The sequence below is a fragment of the Silurus aristotelis genome (genome assembly GCF_946808225.1).
Source record: "Silurus aristotelis genome assembly, chromosome: 24".
Classification (NCBI taxonomy): Eukaryota; Metazoa; Chordata; class Actinopteri; order Siluriformes; family Siluridae; genus Silurus; species Silurus aristotelis.
Window position 1 is genome coordinate 2475984 of NC_139597.1, and position 20779 is coordinate 2496762.

At 39.2% G+C, this 20779-nt stretch overlaps 1 protein-coding gene across 1 annotated transcript; it reads left to right on the forward strand.

Moving 5' to 3' along the window:
* Positions 1–1064: 1064 nt before the first annotated feature.
* On the forward strand, positions 1065–18169 carry ttll12 (tubulin tyrosine ligase-like family, member 12; the record flags this gene model as incomplete). Its single annotated transcript, XM_083527994.1, has 14 exons — positions 1065–1211; positions 1356–1513; positions 4319–4517; positions 5916–6075; positions 6373–6506; positions 7405–7481; positions 9052–9168; positions 9386–9583; positions 12446–12557; positions 15041–15192; positions 16082–16163; positions 16816–16884; positions 17148–17286; positions 17947–18169. 14 exons carry the CDS (start codon positions 1065–1067, stop codon positions 18096–18098), a joined length of 1896 nt encoding a protein of 631 aa, XP_083384120.1. The 3' UTR covers positions 18099–18169.
* Positions 18170–20779: the final 2610 nt, after the last annotated feature.

Below are 20779 nucleotides of genomic sequence, written 5' to 3' on the forward strand. Positions count from 1 at the left end.
ATAAATACAGCTACATGATAGATATACTTCACATTGGTTGAAGTGGAAGATCTCCTGCTGTGGAGCTCCGACCCTCAATCCAGTCGAACAATTAACTTCAATTCAATTCATTTTTATTTGTGTTGCACTTTTAGTCAAGTTTATTTCTATAGCGCTTTTCACAACAGACATTGTCTCAAAGCAGCTTTACAGAAATCAACAGTGAAGGTGAACGGTGTGTATTTATCCCTGATGAGCAGCCGTGGCGACTGTGGTGAAGGAAAAACTCCCTTAGATGTCATGAGGAAGAAACCTTGAGAGGAACCAGACTCAAAAGAGGAACCCATCCTCATTTGGGTGACATCAAGAGTTTGATCATAAATCTTTCAACAATACAGAACACTGGAGAGCGAGAACTAACATGAGTACTGGAGTATAAGATTATAAGTAAATGTTCTTTCTACAGTCTTTGGTATAAAAGTAGGAGTTGCTGAGCTCAACATTTGTGATCAGACTTTTAACAACGAGCATTGTCTCAAAGCAGCTTTACACAGATAATGTGGTAATAAAAGTGAATATTTTCTTTATAAGTGTAAGTTTGTTCCTAATGAAAAACTCCCTGAGATGGCATAAGGAAGAAACCTTGAGGAACCAGACTCAAGAGAGAAACCAGTCCTCATCTGGGTTGCACCGAATGTCCATTTATTACAGATTCACAATTTTGAGGTGTGCAGTGATAGTGATTAAATGCAAACTGTAGTCCTGAGTCAGTGTAGCAGACTGTTGACATTAACTACAGTCCAAATCCTTCCTCAAAGCTCCTGTAAGAACCGCCGTGACGTCATAACGCCGCGACGTTCCCTGATTACGCGACTTACTGCTGAAATAAAAACAGAAATCAATCAATAAATAAACGAAAACAACCACAAAAACAATAAATTAAATAAAAATGAACCCAAAAAAAACATCTCTTATACGTATTTTTTTTCTGTCCCTTTGAACTGTCACTCCCGTGATGCATTGCAGCACAGCGCCGTACACGTGGGGTCCTGGTCCGACCAGGAGGCTGCGAGCTGTCAGGAATCATGGAGAGCAGAACTGTAAATAGAGGAGAAGAAGAAGAAGAAGAGGAGGAGTATAGAGTGTTTCTGGATCTGCACACTGGTGCTCTGAAAGCGGCTCGAATTCCGCCTTTGTACTGGAAAAGTCTGCATTATAAACTCAAGCACGAGGTGAATAATGAAAAAGAAAAGTTATAAACACCTGATTCTGAATGTGCAGGTTACAGTGTGTGTGTGTGTGTGTGTGTGTGTGTGTGTGTGTGTGTGTGTGTGTGTGTGTGTGTGTGTGTGTGTGTGTGTGTGTTCGTGTTGAAGGTGTTCGATGCCGGAGATGCTTTCGGGATCATGCGCGTGGAACAGGAAGAGATTGTGGAGGATGAAGAAGTACGGAGAACCTCCAACCCTGGTCATGAGGAGTTGTATAAAGTGATTGTGACTCGAGAAAGTGGCCTGCAAGCCTCTGATCCGACCAGGTGAGGGCGCTAAAAGCTTGTGTCTACCACCATGATGTATGTAAAGTTCCATGGCAGGGAATTGATCAAGGCCAAGGTGGTGTCAGACAGCACCATGAGAACTGGAGCTACTGTGGTCACTCTGAAGCTGATCGCATAAAAAAAAAAAAAAAAACACAAGCCTTGGAGTGTTTCCTTCATTCTGGACCACAGTGGGCACCAACCTGGTCCATCAACCAACACCCCAGTTGTGGACCGGAATGAAGAACATACTTCAGGGCTTTTAGTTACTGGAAAGCGATCTGATTCGGAGGTGGGTCTGTATAATTTCCCTACACAGTAATGTGCATATCAGGTTGTTAAGAGATTGTCCTTTTGGTCAGAAGGTCATGAGATCAAATCCCAGCACTCTCCACTCCTTGAGCAATGAGATCATTATAAGTCGTGGTGTAGAACATCGTCTAATAAATGCCATCACTCTTTCTAATCCCGCATCCAGACTGACTTGTGGAGGCAGTAGCTAAGTGGTTATTGGACTTTGGATCCAAAGGTTGTGAGTTCAACCCCCAGACACACCAAGCTGTCACGTTTTTGGCCGCTGAGAAAGGCCCTTAATCCCATAGGTACTCAGCTGTATGGATAAAATAAATGTAAGATAAGAAAATAAATGTAGAAATACTTATGTAACCTAATCAATGAGACCTAAGTAAAAAAAAAAAAAAAAAAAAAGAGGAAGAACCACCCTGAACCCATAATCCCTCAGTTTTGAAGGAAGTACGTAGGTCTCTCGGGGTCTGCAAGTGCGACGCCAAAGTTTTGTAGGGAAGAAGGAGAACCGTAGTTCTCTCTGCATGTGATGGTGTTCCCTGTTCTGCTTGTGCACTCAGAACACTATTATAATATGAATAATTATTATTATTACTACTTTTATCCACACACTTGTCATATACAAATTTCAATCCAAAATGGGTTTGTTTGAAATAATTGTAATGATCATTATTAAAATTTACCTTCATAATTAATGGCATTGACCATAAGACAGGAGGCGGAGCTGGAGGTTGTTGATGGACGAGTTAAAGATGCTGGAGATGGATGTTCTGCTGTGCCCGTATTGGGAGCAGATGAGAGATTTACACTATATTTCCAAAAGTATTGGGACATCTCCTCTTTCCTGCTCTATGTGGTTCTTTTCCAAACTGTTACCACAAATCTGGAGGCACTCAATCGTACAGGACGGCTTTAGATGGCGCTATAATACAATTTAGCATTCAATTGAACTTGGAAACTCAAACTTGCTCCAGCATGGCGATGCCCCTGTGCACAAAGTGAGCACATTGAAGATCTGCTTTACATGCTTTGGAGAGGAAGATCTCCTGCTATAGAGCTCTGATCTCATCCCTACTGAACACCTTTGGGATGAATGTGAACGCTGACTGCACCCCAAATCTCCTTACCTACATCAGTACCTGCCTTTTGTAACACTCTTGTGGCTGATGAACACAAATATCTATTAGCACACAACAAAACCTAGTGGAACATCTTCCAAGAAGAGTGGAGGGAATTAGAAGAGCAAATTGGAAAAAATCACATACCGTACTGATGACCAGGTGACCCAATACTTTTGGCAACATAATGTGTGCGTGTATATATATATATATATATATGTATGTACTGATTGATGACAATAAAGACTTTCTATAGGGATTTATAAATATTGTGACTTAAAAAAAACACAAGTTATTATATAGTGTGCATGTGTGAATAAAATGTCTCTCTGTCTATTATGGTATTTTTTGTAGCACATTTATATTATCCTTAGCACATATCACATTATTTATAATTTTATTGTATTACTTATTGTATCACATTTCACAGTGTTTTTTCTACTTGTATTACTTTTTAATATTTCTACCACTCAGTATAACCAAAGAACAATGCACCCAGTATATCCACTCAAGGTCAGTAGTTTCTTTTCCAGCACCACTTCCAACACAGGGGAGTCCTGGATCGGGCCGGTACAGGGCTGATTATTAAAATAATAGAATAAAGATAAAAGATCTCTGCCACATTAGATCTTAGAAGGAGAAAGTAGCGTACGTTTTAGAGATAATGGTGGCAGATGGCGTACCTGTAGTCAAATAAAAAATTAGGGATGAGGTCATCATCGATAAGAGTTGTTAAGACTATAAGACTAAGAGTTGTTATGAAGACTGTAAAAAGAGTATTAAAAGGCTGTGTTTGTGCTGTAACTTTGGACTCTTTAATGGAATAGTATGACTTTGTTTCTGAAGCCTGAAGCTTTGACATCACAACCCTGGATTCTGTACTTTAGTCTTTGTCTTGTTACTGAATTTGTTTGTTCATGTCTCAGTTGGCCATGACTGTCTGTCTGTCTGTCTGTCTGTCTGTGCTTGTCTGTCTGTCTGTATGTCTCCCTGCATGTCTGTTTGTCTATCTATCTATCTATCTATCTATCTATCTATCTATCTATCTATCTATCTATCTATCTATCTATCTATCTATCTATCTATCTATCTATCTATCTCTTTTATTTGTATTTTTTTTTAACGGAAGTACTACTGCTGCATTGCTGTTTTTCTCATCCATGTCAGTCTCATCACCTGAGGAACAATTCCTGCATCACTTCACCCAATTCCTCATCTCTTTACTTCACAGTCACAGAACAGTCCACCGTTCGAACTTTGGCAGAGAAATACATATTCATATAATACATTTTTAATTAATGTAGTTATTTTTAAATCCACTTAGGACCAGACAGGTGATAAACATGTTTTTTTACTCCTTTTTATATTTTCTTGGCTGCAGTGTGTTTCTGGTGGATCATGCATGGACCTATCGGGTAGAAAGCGCCAGGCAGCAGCTAATCGAGGTTCCTGGACTGTTGATCCGAATGGCCAGTCTGATGGAAATACCTTTCCATGGTGAAGCTCCTGATCCTGTGATCGTGGATCTGGTCCTGGACAACATGTGGAAGTTTAATCAGACCTATCAGCTCTCTCAGGGGGTATGCCATGGACTGGATATGAGGAGGATCTAGAAAATATAACACCTTTTTACTTAAAAAGAACAGAACATATTTCCCAGACATGTTTAAGTCACAAAATCCGATGAGAGCAACAGAATATGAAACGGGTGGACAGATGTTATGTGATTGATCAGCTTAAAGCTATTAATATAAATACACAGTCATGGGGTTCAGTGCCACTTGATAGAGATTAGACAGTTAAATCAGACAGTCAGATGAATGAATATTATTTGGTGATATTGTTGGAGCATCACTAGTGTAAAAGTGACCCATGTCAATTTGATAAAAACAGATTTTTATTGTTGTGGCTCATTCACAAAACAAGCTGGTTGATGTTGTCACTTACCTTATGGCAGCTATAAACAGTCCTTCTCCTACAAGCATCTCATTTTCTTTCAGTCTGAGGGTTAATTAAAACTGGTACCATTTAAATGATTATATGATTTTAATCATCATTTATCCAATCAAAATCGAGTATGCCACGCCATTATATAGACGGCCTGTCAAATCTTTGGACATACCGAGTCCTTTATGGTTTTTAAGACGCATTCAAGTTCCTTTTATTTCTATGTAACAGTGTACAGAATTCCTTTGACCGAACAAATAAATGTACGGAACTTTTATTTTCATTTTCAACAGCTGTACACACTCTCTGCATCTGGACGGTTCGTTTCTCCAATCATTCAGCTGCAATACTTTGCCGTGCCTCTTGTAAAACTGATTTAGGTGCAGTGACAGGGCGGGCGATTCCATGATAGATATCACTCCAGACGACTGTTTGCTCTATAAATAACTCTAATAGAACTCGGACGTACGCTTCGGCTTGTCTTCTTCGTGTGAGAGTGAAGTCTGATCCGATGAGCCGCAGTCCAGACGGATTCACATGGTGTTGAAGTATGGAATGGGAGCCATGTTGGGTTTTTCCAGAATAAGTCTCCAACCTTTCCTGCTCTAAAACAACCCCAAACTGTTAAGCTTCCACCTCCAGGTTTAACTCTGGTCACATCTGATCACATCTTCTGTCACATTCCACTCATTTACTGTAGAACTCTTTTTGGCTTACTTAGTTTTGTAGAACAGACACAAAAGAAACATGCCAGTGTGTTTCAAAATCCATTAAAGACTCCAAATTTCCATCTGGTTCTGTGTATGTATGTATGTATGTATGTATGTGTATATATATGTATATATATATATATATATATATATATATATATATATATATATATATATATATATATATATATATATATATATACACACACACACACACATATATATATATATATATATATATATATATATATATATATATATATATATATAAAATAGTATATTATATATTATAGTGTAATAATCTGATTGTGTGTGTTGCAGTCTGCAGAGGAGAAGGTGCCTGTCTGGTATATAATGGATGAGTTTGGCTCCCGGGTGCAGCACTCTTCCCAGCCGTCCTGCTGCATGGCTCCTCTGTTTTACGCAGCTCAACAGATGGCGTATTCTATACTCTGGCCTCTTCAGGATCTGGAAAACGGAGGTATACACATACACACACATACACACAATCTTTTATTCTCATTTACGGAAGCTACTTTTCTTTCAATGGTGAATAATCTATGGGGGAAAAAAAGCATCTTATTGGTCACTCTTTGTCTTTATGGTCTCAGAGATTGTAATGAATTAATAGACAGACAGAAAGAGAATGTCTGGGAGTCTTTGTAGCGCTACACTAAAGCTGCATCGGATGGAACAATGCTCTTCGTTCTCATGAGAGTAAAAGTTTCAGGTTGTAAATTTTTTTAAAAAAAGGTCACATGATTTTGATCTTCTCAAGATGAGGTGACGAGGGATTACTGTTACGGAGAACCCGATCACCTGGTGAGGGAGTGTCGGCTGTTACCGTGGTTTCCCGCCAACTTGGACGGTGTGAGTGAGGAGACAGTAGAGCCTGCCGACATTTACTACGAGGTGCGTCTCATTGAGTAATCGCAAACAGACTATTTCTTTGGTTCAGACAGACAGCAAATCATCAATTTACTTATGTGCCTTCTGACTTCTAACCTATGGCCTTTTCACAAACACGCCTTTGTAGTGCAAAAAAAACCCCAAAACTTCCTTTTCCTGTTGTGTCTCCAGGAAGTTACAGCTCTACCTCTGCCATGTTAATCTGTATTCTTCGTGAATCTCAGGACACGCCTCGTCTCCGTAGTGCTGTGTATGGAATCGCATGATTGAAGCTACGTATAGATGAAGGAATATCATAATTTATCATTCACTTAGTATTTAATCAGAATGGCAGGGGTTGGACCATGAAAATCAGACAATGGTCTCGAAAGGGCGACCGATTAATCGGTTTTGTCGATCAGCACCAGTGGTTGATTGCTGGAACTATCTGCAAAAATCCACACAGATAGTTTTTCCGGGCTGCGTTATACAATACGGGAGCGGCTTCTAGAGGGGAATCACTGACACCACATGCCGCTGTTTTTTAAAATTTTTTTAAATTCATTTTAAATGTAACTATTTACAGTATTTGGCGTGTTACTTTTTGTTTGAGTTCAAGTCTTTTATTTTTCTCAGTATTTATTTAGTAATATATTTATTTCATTTAGCACATTTTCATGATTTTCTACTTTTTTATTGATTTATTTTTAATAAATATTTTTTAATAAAGTTCAGTACTATTTTACATGGAGTGCTATGTCTGGATTTTTTATTTTTTTCGGGAACACTACTGTTATTAAACTGGATAATGGGCACAATATTAATAATGTTATCTTCATTAGAGATTATCTGATTCATATTTTGCCAGTTCTAATGTCTTTATATTATGACATCTAATTCTTCTGATTTCTTATCTCTTAAGACCATTTTACAGGAGAACAAAGAGAAGCTCCCAGGAGAAACCCAAGCCTACAGCGTGCCTGATGGGAAAGTATTAAAGTAAGTCAGATTTCCACACTTGTGCCAGATACTGCTACAGGACCTTCTTACTAACATAATCTCCAGAAATTATGCAGGGATCGTTCAATGCAAGGAACCACAGATACCTTTTTAAATTCCTCTCATAGTGGTATGAGCTCTTCCTCCATTTTCTTGTGGGCTCCTATGCTGTTTGTTTGTTTTTGTTCGTAAAGAACTCTTTATTTTCTGGGTTTGGCATTAATAAGAGGGAACAACCTGAAAGATGGTCAACACCAGTGGATGTGTGAGGAGGCTTTTGGAGCTTTTGCTGTGGATATGTCAATGTTCCTACACAATAAGCCAGAGGTTGGGGGGTTATAAACAGCCTAGGAATTTGGTCCTGGTGTTCTGTACTAAGTCTTTTATATGTGATTTATTGATTGGCCATTCATGAACGATTCATTCAACTGAATCTCTTTGTCACTCAGAAGAACGAGTAGTCTCAAAGAATGATACTGCTGCTTCTCCATTTGCATCTGTATGCGTCTGGTGGAAAGAAATTCCGTCTAGAATTGTAATGAAAATCTTCACACCATGTATGAAACAGGAAACTTTTACATTTTCTGCCATTTTTGCATAGTTAATGCTACTTCATATGCAGAGTGTTAAAATATTTGAAGAAAAATTTGGTGGCTGTGTAATATTTGGGTATTTTAACGATCTTTGGCCTAGACCTAGAAGTATTTCTTTCTGTTATTATCCACCTGTTTCTCTACAAAATCCTGATTCAGCCACATAAAAAAAACAAAAACAAAACTATTACTTGAAATACTGACTTATTTCAAGCATGTCTGACTTTATTTTTCACAATTCCGACTTTTTTCTGCCAATTCCGACTTTATTTCTCGCAAATTCCGACTTTACTTCTCGCAATTCCGACTAGCGAATCTGCAGCATCACCCCCATCTGTAGTATCAGAAAGCTTTACACATTGAAAATGAAATAGACTACAAACAATATATCAATATGTAAAACAATGGATAATATATTGGATTAAATATTGGATAGAATTAGGACTATTTTAGGCGTGGTTTCACAAACTGATCCGTGCCGTACCGATTCTGCCAAATGCCGCAAATGTAAATGTACCTGGACAGAGCAAACGGAGCCATTGTAGCCTGAGCTCCATTCTGCTCTAACATATGTTACATTTTAACATTATAGCGAGAACAGAAGTGATAGCTCAAGGTACGTCTTAGTTGTTAGAAAAATGTCAGAATTGCGAAAGAAAAATGTCGGAATGGTGAGAAATAAGTTTGGAATTGAGAGCAAAAAGTTTAACAAGTAGTGACACTGCAGCGAGCGAATGTTTCCGTCATAATAGACGTTCCACCCATAAGTTGTGCAGAGCATCATGGGGCGTATGAAACTAAATGTGGAATGGGATACACAGAGCAGTCTTAAGGTCAGGTGTCCACATCCATTTGTTTGTTCTTATAGTGCTGATTGAATGCAATATTGTGTAGTTCGGGTTTTTTTTTTGTTTTTTTTTTTACTACTTACAGTTTGTGTGCGTGTGTGTGTGTGTGTGTGTGTGTTTGTGAAACAGGGTATACACAGAGATGAAGCAAGTTCTGGACCACCTGAGGCATCCACAATTCGATTTCACTGAGAGTGAGGATGAAGCTGACATACTCTGGATGTATTCTCACATCCGTGACTATAAGTATGTGTGTGTGTGTGTGTGTGTGTGTGTGTGTGTGTGTGTGTGTGTGTGTGTGTGTATATGTCTAATATATATATATATATATATATATATATATATATATATATATATATATATATATATATATATATATATATATTGTGTGTGTGTGTGTGTGTGTATATCGTGACAACTAGAAGACAAATGCTTGAAGTTTGACACGTTGGTGTGCTGATAGGAAGCTGAGCGAGGCGCGAGCTCATGTCCTGCTGAACCAGTTCCCCTGTGAGACGGTCTTAACCACTAAGGACTGCCTGGCATCGGTATCACGGAGAGCAAGGCGAGGAGGACACACACCATTGTGGCTTCCCATGACCTTCAATCTTCAGACAGAGCTCCCACAGTTTGTCAAATATTACCTACAGAGGCAGCAGAGGTCAGATATCTGAGTTTATTCAATACCATATTTATTATTCAATACTGTTCAGTTTTTTTGTGTATAGAAAGAAAGGACAAAGTCTGAGGTAAAACTATTCCTTATTTGGTAATAAAACATGAAAAACTAGAGCTGTATTAGCATAAATCCACAAACATTCAGGATCAGAATGACCGACTTACGTTTTAATATATTTATTGTCCATGAGTATGTAAATGATTCTCAGTAGCCCATTCTCTTACTTTCATAGCTGTTCTCTTATTTAGGCTTCTTCCAGCAGTATACGTTTATGTTAGAGTTCTAGCCAATCGGATTTTGGCAGTCACGTGTTGCCGGGGTCAAGAGATCTGCCTCCAGCCATTCAAAATCAACAGTAGGTTTAAATAAAATGAAGCTGTTGCTTTAACCTATCAGATTACGAGTTGGCGACAACGAGGCCATCTAGCAGGCATCCGATAACGTCTGCATTTTCACGCCCTTTGATTGGATGGCCAGAGAGCGCACTAGTCAGAGCTCGCAAACCTGCGTCTTTGGCACAAGCCTATCCACAAATATTTGTGTGGATTTGATAGCTGTTTTTTTTTTTATTGACTTTTCAAGAAAAGCTGGACATCGTGAGGAAAAGTCGGCCAAAACAGTTGTGAAGCTTTTTTGTTTTAAACTGTTGATTTGAACAAAAATGTACAATTTTGCCCTCATTTCAAATCCTCAGGAAAACAGTAATGTAGAGTGAAAATGCACAGAAATCCCAGTTTGTATTGTGTTTTTTGTGATTTTATGGTGTGAATGTCGACACTTCTGCTAGAGGTGATGTATGCGTGTGGTGCTGCTGTGGCTACAGTGAAAGGAGACGTGTTGAATTGTCTTCTTTGGGTTTCTTGCTTTGGTGATGACATTCATTCTCGCTTTATTAGATTCATGTCTTGATTCAGACGGGACACCACTGAAGGTCGCGGTGTGAAATGCATGTCCCTCCACTTGGATCCAGTGTCTTCATTCTTTACTGTATAAGGAAACAGGACCAATACTATAGAAGAGTTAACCCAGAGAGAAAAGTTCCAAGAGACTTTTGTTGTCTGATGAATTCATCTTGAACATCTACTCTCCTGTTTGCCATCTCAAATTCTTCTGTTCGAGACAAAAATCTCCACAGAACTTTCTTCCACCCATTCGCTGTCCAATTCTTGTGTATTTTTGCCTTTTTCCAAGTTTCTTTGCATATAAACAGGTGAAATATGCATGTGTTTTCCATGCATGATTTTGCAAGGCGCTGTAGCACCACATCTTTTAGTAAAATGCATGCAGCTGTTTGAGATGAGATCGTTTTAGCAGAAAACCGGAAGATTTGCTATAAAGTTGAAGTTTGTTCTAAGAAAATCAGAAGAGAAGCTTCTGCCAATTAGATTCCTTTGTACTTCCAGGTTAGGGTTGATAAAATTGTGTCGCTTTTTTTTAATTGTTTTTTTATATCATATTTGAAAAATAGAATGAATTACGACACTTTCTTTTGATTTCATTAAAGAGTATATGGATTTTTCCTTAATTAAATCAGAGCAAAAAAAGAAAGAAAATGGATTATTCACTTTCTACATTAAATGAATATAAGAATTAAAAGCTTACAAGCAGCCCCTTTAAGAAGGTAGTGGATGGAGGTAAGTCATGTGACCGAGGCATCATGACATGTATCAAGAGTGAGTCATAGACAGATGTGAATCCGGTCATTTTCCAAAATAAAACGTTCAGAATCAGATAATAAATAAAACGGAAATAATGTAAGTTATGTATTCTTTCTAGGCGGCCCGGTACCAATTAACATGGGGGCTGAGGACCAATGCGCTAAAGCATGATATTTTCAATTGAACGTCCAATCCTAACATTGTGAAGTAAATAGAAATCTGATTGGTGCTGTTTTCTGAGGAGGAAATGTCCATGTCCACTCTGGAGCCGTTTGTACAAATGAAATATAATATGATTTAAACTAGGACAACATACAAGGTGGTATCAAGAAATTTTAAAATTTGCTCTGTTTACAAGTAAGAATTTTTTTAATGCATATATTTATACTTTATTTATCACCCTCAAAATAGTCCCCTTTAATCCACCTACCGCCTCCGTTCTTTCCCCCAACCATTATTTTTCCTCCAATGAGTTCACCTTATTCTGACCCTAATTATTTTCTTATATCTTCTCCAACTGTCATGGCCTACAGGCTCTTTTATCCCAATAAACATGCCTAAATGTGCCTCCTACGTGGTTGCTTTATTTTACAGGCACTCTTATAGCCTCAGTCGAGCCCTATTCTACTCTGTGTTAGTATCATTTTGCCTGGAGTAAATACGCTAAATATGTTTGATTATGATATAAATAGATTTAATCAAGCGCTTTATATTACATTTATAGTGTATAATAAGTTCACACTAATTATTTAACTCAAAGACACAATCTAAGATGGCAAGAAACTCTAAATGAGGCGAATTTCTAATAGTGTACACAGACATTTTTAGGTTATTTTGCCTACAACAAGTAGTTGTCCCTTTTTTCTGCTTTCAATATCGAATCAAAGAAGGAACGATGCTACCAGAGATGATTGAACACAGTGAGTTAAAATCCCAGCCATACCAAGTTGCCATTCCTGGGCCCCTGAGAAAGGCCCTTTACCCCAAAGCTGCTCAATTTTTTTTAATGAGATAAATGCAAGTCGCTCTGGATAAGGGCATCTGCCAAATGTCATAAAGAATAAAAAATAGTGTAACAAAATATAATCGAAATATTAATCGAATAAAATCAAGTAGAATTGCAGTGAAATATTGTGTTTCATGTTTATGTTCTTGTCCAGTGTGTGAGAAATGTGTTCTCTTATAGAGGAGAAGATAATCACTGGATCTGTAAGCCCTGGAACCTGGCCAGAGGTTTGGATACACACATCACTAACAACCTCGACTACATCGTTCGGCAGAGGGAAAGCACTCCAAAGGTGTTTGTTTTTGTTTTTTAAGAGACACGTGCATGTTCCTTTGGTTTCTGTACAACAAATTAGGTCATGTAACGGCATGAAGATTTACTTTGACCAGATAAATGTATAAATGTCCAGATGCTACACTTAATTTTTATTCCAAAGACTCCTAGCGTGAATAACAGCTCGTTTCTCCAAACATTCAGCTGGACTACTTTCCTGTGCCTCTAGAAACCTGCCAAAGGTCCTCTTCACTCATTGGATATGTCCTCCTTATCCTTATGTCCCCGGCCAAGAAAGACACGCCACCGCCCTCCCTTTACTCTATACCGTACAAGTATTTTATCATGAAGCAAGATCAAAGTATCCAGTGACCTTGAAATTTGGGCGTCACTCATAGACAATCACATATGGACATAAAGCATTTAATGAATGAGACTACGTAAAACAGAACTAAACTACACAAGCATACAGTACAGACCAAAAGTTTGGACACACCTTCTCATTCAAATAGTTTTTTTTTTATTTTCATGACCATGAAAATTGTAGATTCACACTGAAGGCATCAAAACTATGAATGAACACATGTGGAATTATATATGGAATTATATACATAACAAAAAAAGTGTGAAACAACTGAAAAATGTCATATTCTAGGTTCTTCAAAGTAGCCACCTTTTGCTTTGATTACTGCTTTGCACACTCTTGGCATTCTCTTGATGAGCTTCAAGAGGTAGTCACCTGAAATGGTCTTCCAACAGTCTTGAAGGAGTTCCCCGAGAGATGCTTGGCACTTGTTGGCCCTTTTGCCTTCACTCTGCGGTCCAGCTCACCCCTAAACCATCTCGATTGGGTTCAGGTCCGGTGACTGTGGAGGCCAGATCATCTGGTGCAGCACCCCATCACTCTCCTTCTTGGTCAAATAGCCCTTGATGCCTTCAGTGTGACTCTACAATTTTCATAGTCATGAAAATAAAGAAAACTCTTTGAATGAGAAGGTGTGTCCAAACTTTTGGTCTGTACTGTACATAAAGAGAACTGGAAGTTATAAATATGTAGAGGGAGAAAGAGAAGAAAAAGAGAAGAAAGGAAGAAAAGGACAACCTAACTGAGAATCATCAAGGAATTTAAATTCACCTTAATAAAGAAACTTAAACTCAATTATGCATTTAAATAGTTGGTAAAACGGTTACTTGTATTGGCTTTGTTGCTAAACAAGAGTCCAAAAGATTGGACTACCTTATCATTTGAATGTTCTTTTGAAGTCAGCTAGATCTGTTTTGTGTCTTTTTGTGTGGGGGTATGACACTGTGGCATGAAACCCCCCAATATAAGTGTAAACTTTGGGGCCCATTCTGTGATTAATATGCAGATGTTTAAGGTTAAAAGGAATGCCAGGGACATTAAATCCAGCTGATACACAAATGATCCTACCCAGACGCTACATGAGCCGCAGTCCAGACGGAACTTCATGGTATTGAAGTTTGGAATGGGAGCCATGTTGGTTCAGGATTTCTTTCACTTTCTGGAACCTTCTCTGCTCCAAACCATTAAGCTTCCAACTGTTTGACTGTGGCGGTGAGGGAGTCTAATCACATCTTCTCTCCTGTTCTCCTTCTTACACTAAATCTTCTGTATAAAACAAAGAGCTCTTATAGGTGTTAATATTGGATTTGTCAAGATTCTATTATTGTTCCTTTTTAGAGGAGATATTTCATAAAATCTGAGGTAACGATTACTTCGTACGGAAAGCCAACATTCTATTCACAGACAAATGTTGGCTAAAGCTGTGCTCTCCCCAACCCCCGGCACGGGTCCGTGGGTTAATTGGTACCGGGCCGCACAGAAAGAATACATAACTTACAGTATTTCCGTTTTATTTATTATCTGATTGTTAAAATGATGTTTTATTTTGGAGAATGACCGGATTCTCTCCATCACATCTGTCTATGACTCACTCCTGATGCATGTGAAGATTCCTCCCTCGGTCACATGTCTTACCTCCATCCACTACCTTCTTAAAGGGGCTCCGGCCGCTAACACATAATACATTACCGCTAAATTCAAACCCCCAAGCGAGCAAAATGACCAAAAAAACACCACAGTGGATTCACGTTTAATATTATATTTAGAAAATACCAGTTTTTATCGTCGTATAATTTTATTGTGTTGTATTAATCAGTCACACTTTAAAGGCCGGGCCGGGAAAATATTGTCTGACATTAAACCAGTGCGTGGCTCAAAAAAGGTTGGGGACCGCTGAGCTAAAGTGTCTCTTGTATTCATTGCACTCAGACTTTTAGTGGTGCTTTTTCTGCTGTTTTCTTCCTTATGAAGTCTCACAGAGTTTTTTTTTTCCTCACCGAATAAACTTTTAGGGACAGATTTATGATGGTAAAAAAGTATGTAGGTGCTCAAGATCTCAATGTGTATTGTTATAATGTAAATGGTTTATACATCCTTGGTCTGAGAGTGTGAAAAGGGATTGTGTGTGTTTTTGTCAGGTGGTGTGTATGTACCTGGAGGACCCTGTATTGTTTGACAGAGAGGAGGTCGGCATGGTGAAGTTCGACATCCGTTACATGGTGCTGCTGCGCTCCGTGAAGCCTCTGAGACTTTACGCTTACAACGTCTTCTGGCTTCGTTTTGCCAACAGGTCACACACTCTGCCTTTCTCACACACACACACACACACACACACACACACACACACACACACACACACACACACACACACGATCTGGTGTATCCTGTTTAGCCAGCAAAGTGAAAATACAGAAGGGTCGTGCTGATTTACACCATAGGTGCAGTGTGATAATTCACTTAATCCCTCACTCCCACTATCCCTCCTCCTTTTCTCATTCTCCTCTGCAACATCACACATCAGCTTCACCTCCCCCACCACAGCAGTGTGAGGCCTCTGCACAGCCTCACACCAAAACAGTCCTGGAGAGAGACGTGGAGACCTGGAGAGTGTCTCTATGAGACACGACCTCTGATGGACCAGACTCTGTTCACAAATCAACCCTCTGAAGTTCTGTGCTGATCAGCTTTCTCCAGTCTTTAAAGACATCTTCAACACTTTCCTGGAGATATGCCAGATGCCAGGCTGCCTCAAAACCTCCATCTTCATCATCTCGTCTCCCAAAAAATCCAGAATTACAGGATTTCATGAAAACAGAACTATTGCTCTGAAGATTTTAAATAATACTTTGATCTCCATCCTTATTCTAATGTAAAGTTGAAAATTTATTTTCTTGACCCTAAAATATATTTATGATATTTTGGTTTGAATGAAATATATTTTAGATTATAAAAATATATTTTATTGAGCAATACAGCCTACAACATATATTTAAAATAATACCGTATTCATTCATTTAGTCATTTTTTTTATATTTTTATAGCACCAGCACGCCATGACTAATTCCTTGTAAGTGCAACCCATCATACTTAGCATTAAAAATTATTCTCTCTCTCTCTCTCTCTCTCTCTCTCTCTCTCTCTCTCTCTCTCTCTCTCTCCCTCTTCCTCTCCCTCTGCAGGCCGTTCTCTCTGGATCATTTCGACGATTATCAGAAGCACTACACGGTGATGAACTATGCCGAAGGTGTCCAGCTGAAACAGGTGAGAGCGTAGACCATCGGCACGAGGAACCTTCATCCTCAGCGATTATTGAAGCAACCTGCAGATCATTATGTTGTGTGTATTAGCGGGAGAATGTTGCCAGCACCACGTACGCCATCGTAGCATTGCGTTTAGGGTTCCAGTGTCACATGATTTATTCTGTTTCTTATAATTTCATCTCTCATATTGTGGAGATGATTTGTGCTCATTCAGCTATAAGGGTGTTAGTAAAGTCAGGTACTGATGTTAGTTGAGTCCTGGGGTGCAGTCAGTGTTCACATTCATCATGCTGAATAGGGTTGGAGCTCTATAGAATAAGAGCTTCCTCTCCAACCCATGTAAAGCAGATCTTCATGGAGCTGGCTTTGTGCACAGGGTATTGTCATGCTGGAACAGGTTTGGGTCTCCTAGTACTCACATGACGGGGACAAATCAATGCTACTACATCTACAGACGTCCTGTACAATTGTGTGCCTCAGAATTTGTGGTAACAGTTTGGGGAAGAAGCACATATGGGTGGAAAAGCCGGGGGTCCCAATACTTTTGGTCACCTAATGTTGCATGTTTCTCAGTTGCAAACTGCTGATTAGTTAATGGCAGTAATAATAATATTGTGATGCCGCCTATTTTTCTGTCTGTCTGGTTCTTAAAGCTCCACTATGACGAGTTCATTCCCATGTTCGAAAAGCAGTACGCGGATTATCCATGGAAAGAGGTGGAGGTAAGTCTCAGGAAAAATAATAATAATAATCCGGACCCACTTCACCTGTATGTGATGATCATACTGGTCAGGCCTGTGGTTTCACTTCGTCTGCACATTTCTTGAAGTATTAGAACTACTCTCAAGTCCAATCTGACCAGGAACATTCCACTCAGCTACTATGTGCTGGTCGATAAAAATCCAAAACCAAAGACTAATACATCTGTGTGTGTGTGTATGTTTGTGTGTGTGTGTGTGTGTGTGTGTGTGTTTACATACACCAGAGGGATATTTTCAAATCTTTTGCGGAGCTCTTTCAGGCAGCGTCTTCTCGCCCTGCACCATACGGAATCGGCGCCTATCCGTCCTCCAGAGCGATCTACGCCATCGACCTTATGCTGAAATGGGACCAAGCTGAAGGAGGTGTTACACACTGTTACACACCGTTACACTCATTGCACTTTGCTTTGTACACAAAACAAAGTAGCGCTTCTTTCTCGTTAAAATGTTTGCACTGTCTGTACAAGCGTATAATAATGTAATACAATAGAATATAATACATAAATCAGCATTCAGATATCAGATCTATAACACTGACTGCACAGTTCCATTCAATCCGAGTGTATTTCTATAGCGCTTTTTACAATGGACATTACAGAATGTAGGAATTATAATACGAAATATAAAATAAAATGTCCATCTGAATTTAATAATTTTACTAACAATTAAATTAGTCAAAAAAATGTTTAAATCTGTTTTAGTTTGCATGCGTCATCTTATGACCAAATTTAATATTTATATCTGTCTGTGATACAGTTTATATTAATTTTCCCCAAATTTCGAATGAATTCCCATAAATTCCCGGTAAGTGTTCAACTTGGAATATTTCCAAAATTCCCCAGATAAACTTCCCAGAAACTGTCCGGAAATTTTCCCGGGAATTTTCCTCCCCTGCAACTTTAGCTTTGACCCCAGCTTCCTAACAAGCTGGGAGATTTTACAATATATTTGATATTTTGTGCTTTCGCTTATTCACGATAAACGAATTCGTGGTTTTTCATCTTCTCCTTCTCTTCTTCTCAGGAAATCGAATCATGCAGCCTCAGATTCTAGAGGTGAATTTTAATCCGGACTGCGCCCGGGCCTGCCTGTACCACCCCAACTTCTACAACCACATGTTCCAGACACTGTTCCTGGATCAGGCTGATCAGTGTCCCGTCACCCAGATCATGTGACCCAACCGCCCCACCACAGCTTTTAGCACGTGCTCGACTATTAATGCAAATAAAAGTGATGGGATTCTTCACTATGATGTCTATTGAGTATTTACAGCTTCATTATTCGTAAATTCCAAACCAAGTCATGCGCATTTGTGATTATTTAATGCCATAGTTCTGGTTTTAAAAAACACAAATCAATTATCATTATCATTTTGAGAAGTAAAATAGTTTTACTGAATTTGAACTTATTCAGAAATATATCAAGAATAAAATCATATACAGTATACATTTTTTTCGGTCTCTTGTGGAGAGCACCATATCCCAAAAACTTATAGGGAATTGTTTTTATGGAGTTTAATGTTAAAGTAATGAAATTAATTAATAAAAATAGAATAGTTATTAAATGTTACAGTACAGTACTGTATACGTGAAATAGCATTTTTGTGGTGGCGTTCGTTTATTACGGTTTTTCGTTTATCGCGGGCGGTTTTGGAGCGTAACCACCACGGTAAACGGGATTACTGTAATATGAAAAATATATTTTCGCTATTTATACAGTACATCAAGAAAGTTTTCACAGAGCTTCACTTTCTCCACATTTTGTTATGTTGCAGCTTTATTCCAAAATAGATTATTTTTTCTCAAAATTCTACAATCAAATACCCCACAATGACAACATGAAAGAAGTTTGTTTGAAATCTTTGCAAATGTATTAAAAATAGAAATAAATAAATAAAGGGAGCGTCACCACAAAAAACCATCTCCACAGCATGATGCTGCCACCACCATGCTTCCATGTAGGGATGGTATTGGCCAGGTGATGAGCGGTGCCTGGTTTCCTCCAGATTCCATGACGTTTGACAAGCAGGCCAAAGAGTTCAATCTTTGTTTCTCCTGGTTTGGGAGTCCTTCAGATGCCTTTTGTTAAAATCCAGGCAGGCTGTCATGTGCCTTTTACTGAGAAGTGGCTTCCGTCTGGCCACTCTACCATACATGGTCTCCTCTCTCCACAGAGAAATGCTGGAGCTCTTTCAGAGTGGCCATCTGTTCTTGATCACCTTGCCGATCGCTCAGTTTAGACTCCTGGTGTTTCCAAACGATCGTTTAGTTTAGGTCACCTTGCTGATCGTTAGTTCCAAACGTCTTACTTTTACAGATGTTGGAGGCCACTGTGATCATTGAGAATTTGTTAAGTGTGGGACCTTATCTAGATGTGTGTGCCTTTCCAAATCATGTCCAATCAATTGAATTTACCACAGGTGGATTCCAATCAAGTTGCAGAAACATGGATGACAAGTGGAAACAGGATGATTTTTTTGGTTTGTTGGTGATGTATATTTCTTGTTCTCTTAATGTATAACAGATGTACAGTGGGTATGGAAAGTATTCAGACCCCCTTAAATTTTTCACTCTTTGTTATATTGCAGCCATTTGCTAAAATCATTTAGGTTCATTCTTCTTCCTCATGAATGTACACATTTATTAAAAAAGAAAAACTGAAATATCACATGGTCCTAAGTATTCAGACCCTTTGCTCAGTATTTAGTAGAAGCCCCCTTTTGATCTAATACAGCCAGGAGTCTTTTTGGGAAAGATGCAACAAGTCTTTCACACCTGGATTTGGGGATCCTCTGCCATTCCTCCTTGCAGATCCTCTCCAGTTCTTTCAGGTTGGATGGTAAACGTTGGTGGACAGCCATTTTTAGGTCTCTCCAGAGATGCTCAATTGGGTTTAAGTCAGGGCTCTGGCTGGGCCATTCAAGAACAGTCACGGAGTTGTTGTGAAGCCACTCCTTCGTTATTTTAGCTGTATGCTTAGGGTCATTGTCTTGTTGGAAGGTAAACCTTCGGCCCAGTCTGAGGTCCAGAACACTCTGGAGAAGGTTTTTGTCCAGGATATCCCTGTACTTGGCCGCATTCATCTTTCCCTCGATTGCAACCAGTCGTCCTGTCCCTGCAGCTGAAAAACACCCCCACTGCCACCACCATGCTTCACTGTTGGGACTGTATTGGACAGGTGATGAGCAGTGCCTGGTTTTCTCCACACATACCGCTTAGAATTAAGGCCAAAAAGTTCTATTTTGGTCTCATCAGACAAGAGAATCTTATTTCTCACCATCTTGGAGTCCTTCAGGTGTTTTTTAGCAAACTCCATGCGGGCTTTCATGTGTCTTACACTGAGGAGAGGCTTCCGTCGGGCCACTCTGCCATAAAGCCCTGACTGGTGGAGGGCTGCAGTGATGGTTGACTTTCTACAACTTTCTCCCATCTCCTGACTGCATTTCTGGAGCTCAGCCACAGTGATCTTTGGGTTCTTCTTTACCTCTCTCACCAAGGCTCTTCTCCCCCGATAGCTCAGTTTGGCCGGACGGCCAGCTCTAGGAAGGGTTCTGGTCGTCCCAAACATGGAAGGTCTTATGTAGACAGGTGTGTGGCTTTCCTAATCAAGTCCAATCAGTATAATCAAACACAGCTGGACTCAAATGAAGGTGTAGAACCATCTCAAGGATGATCAGAAGAAATGGAAAGCACCCGAGTTAAATATATGAGTGTCACAGCAAAGGGTCTGAATACTTAGGACCATGTGATATTTCAGTTTTTCTTTTTTAATAAATCTGCAACAATGTCAACAATTCTGTGTTTTTCTGTCAGTATGGGGAGCTGTGTGTACATTTATGAGGAAGAAGAATGAACCT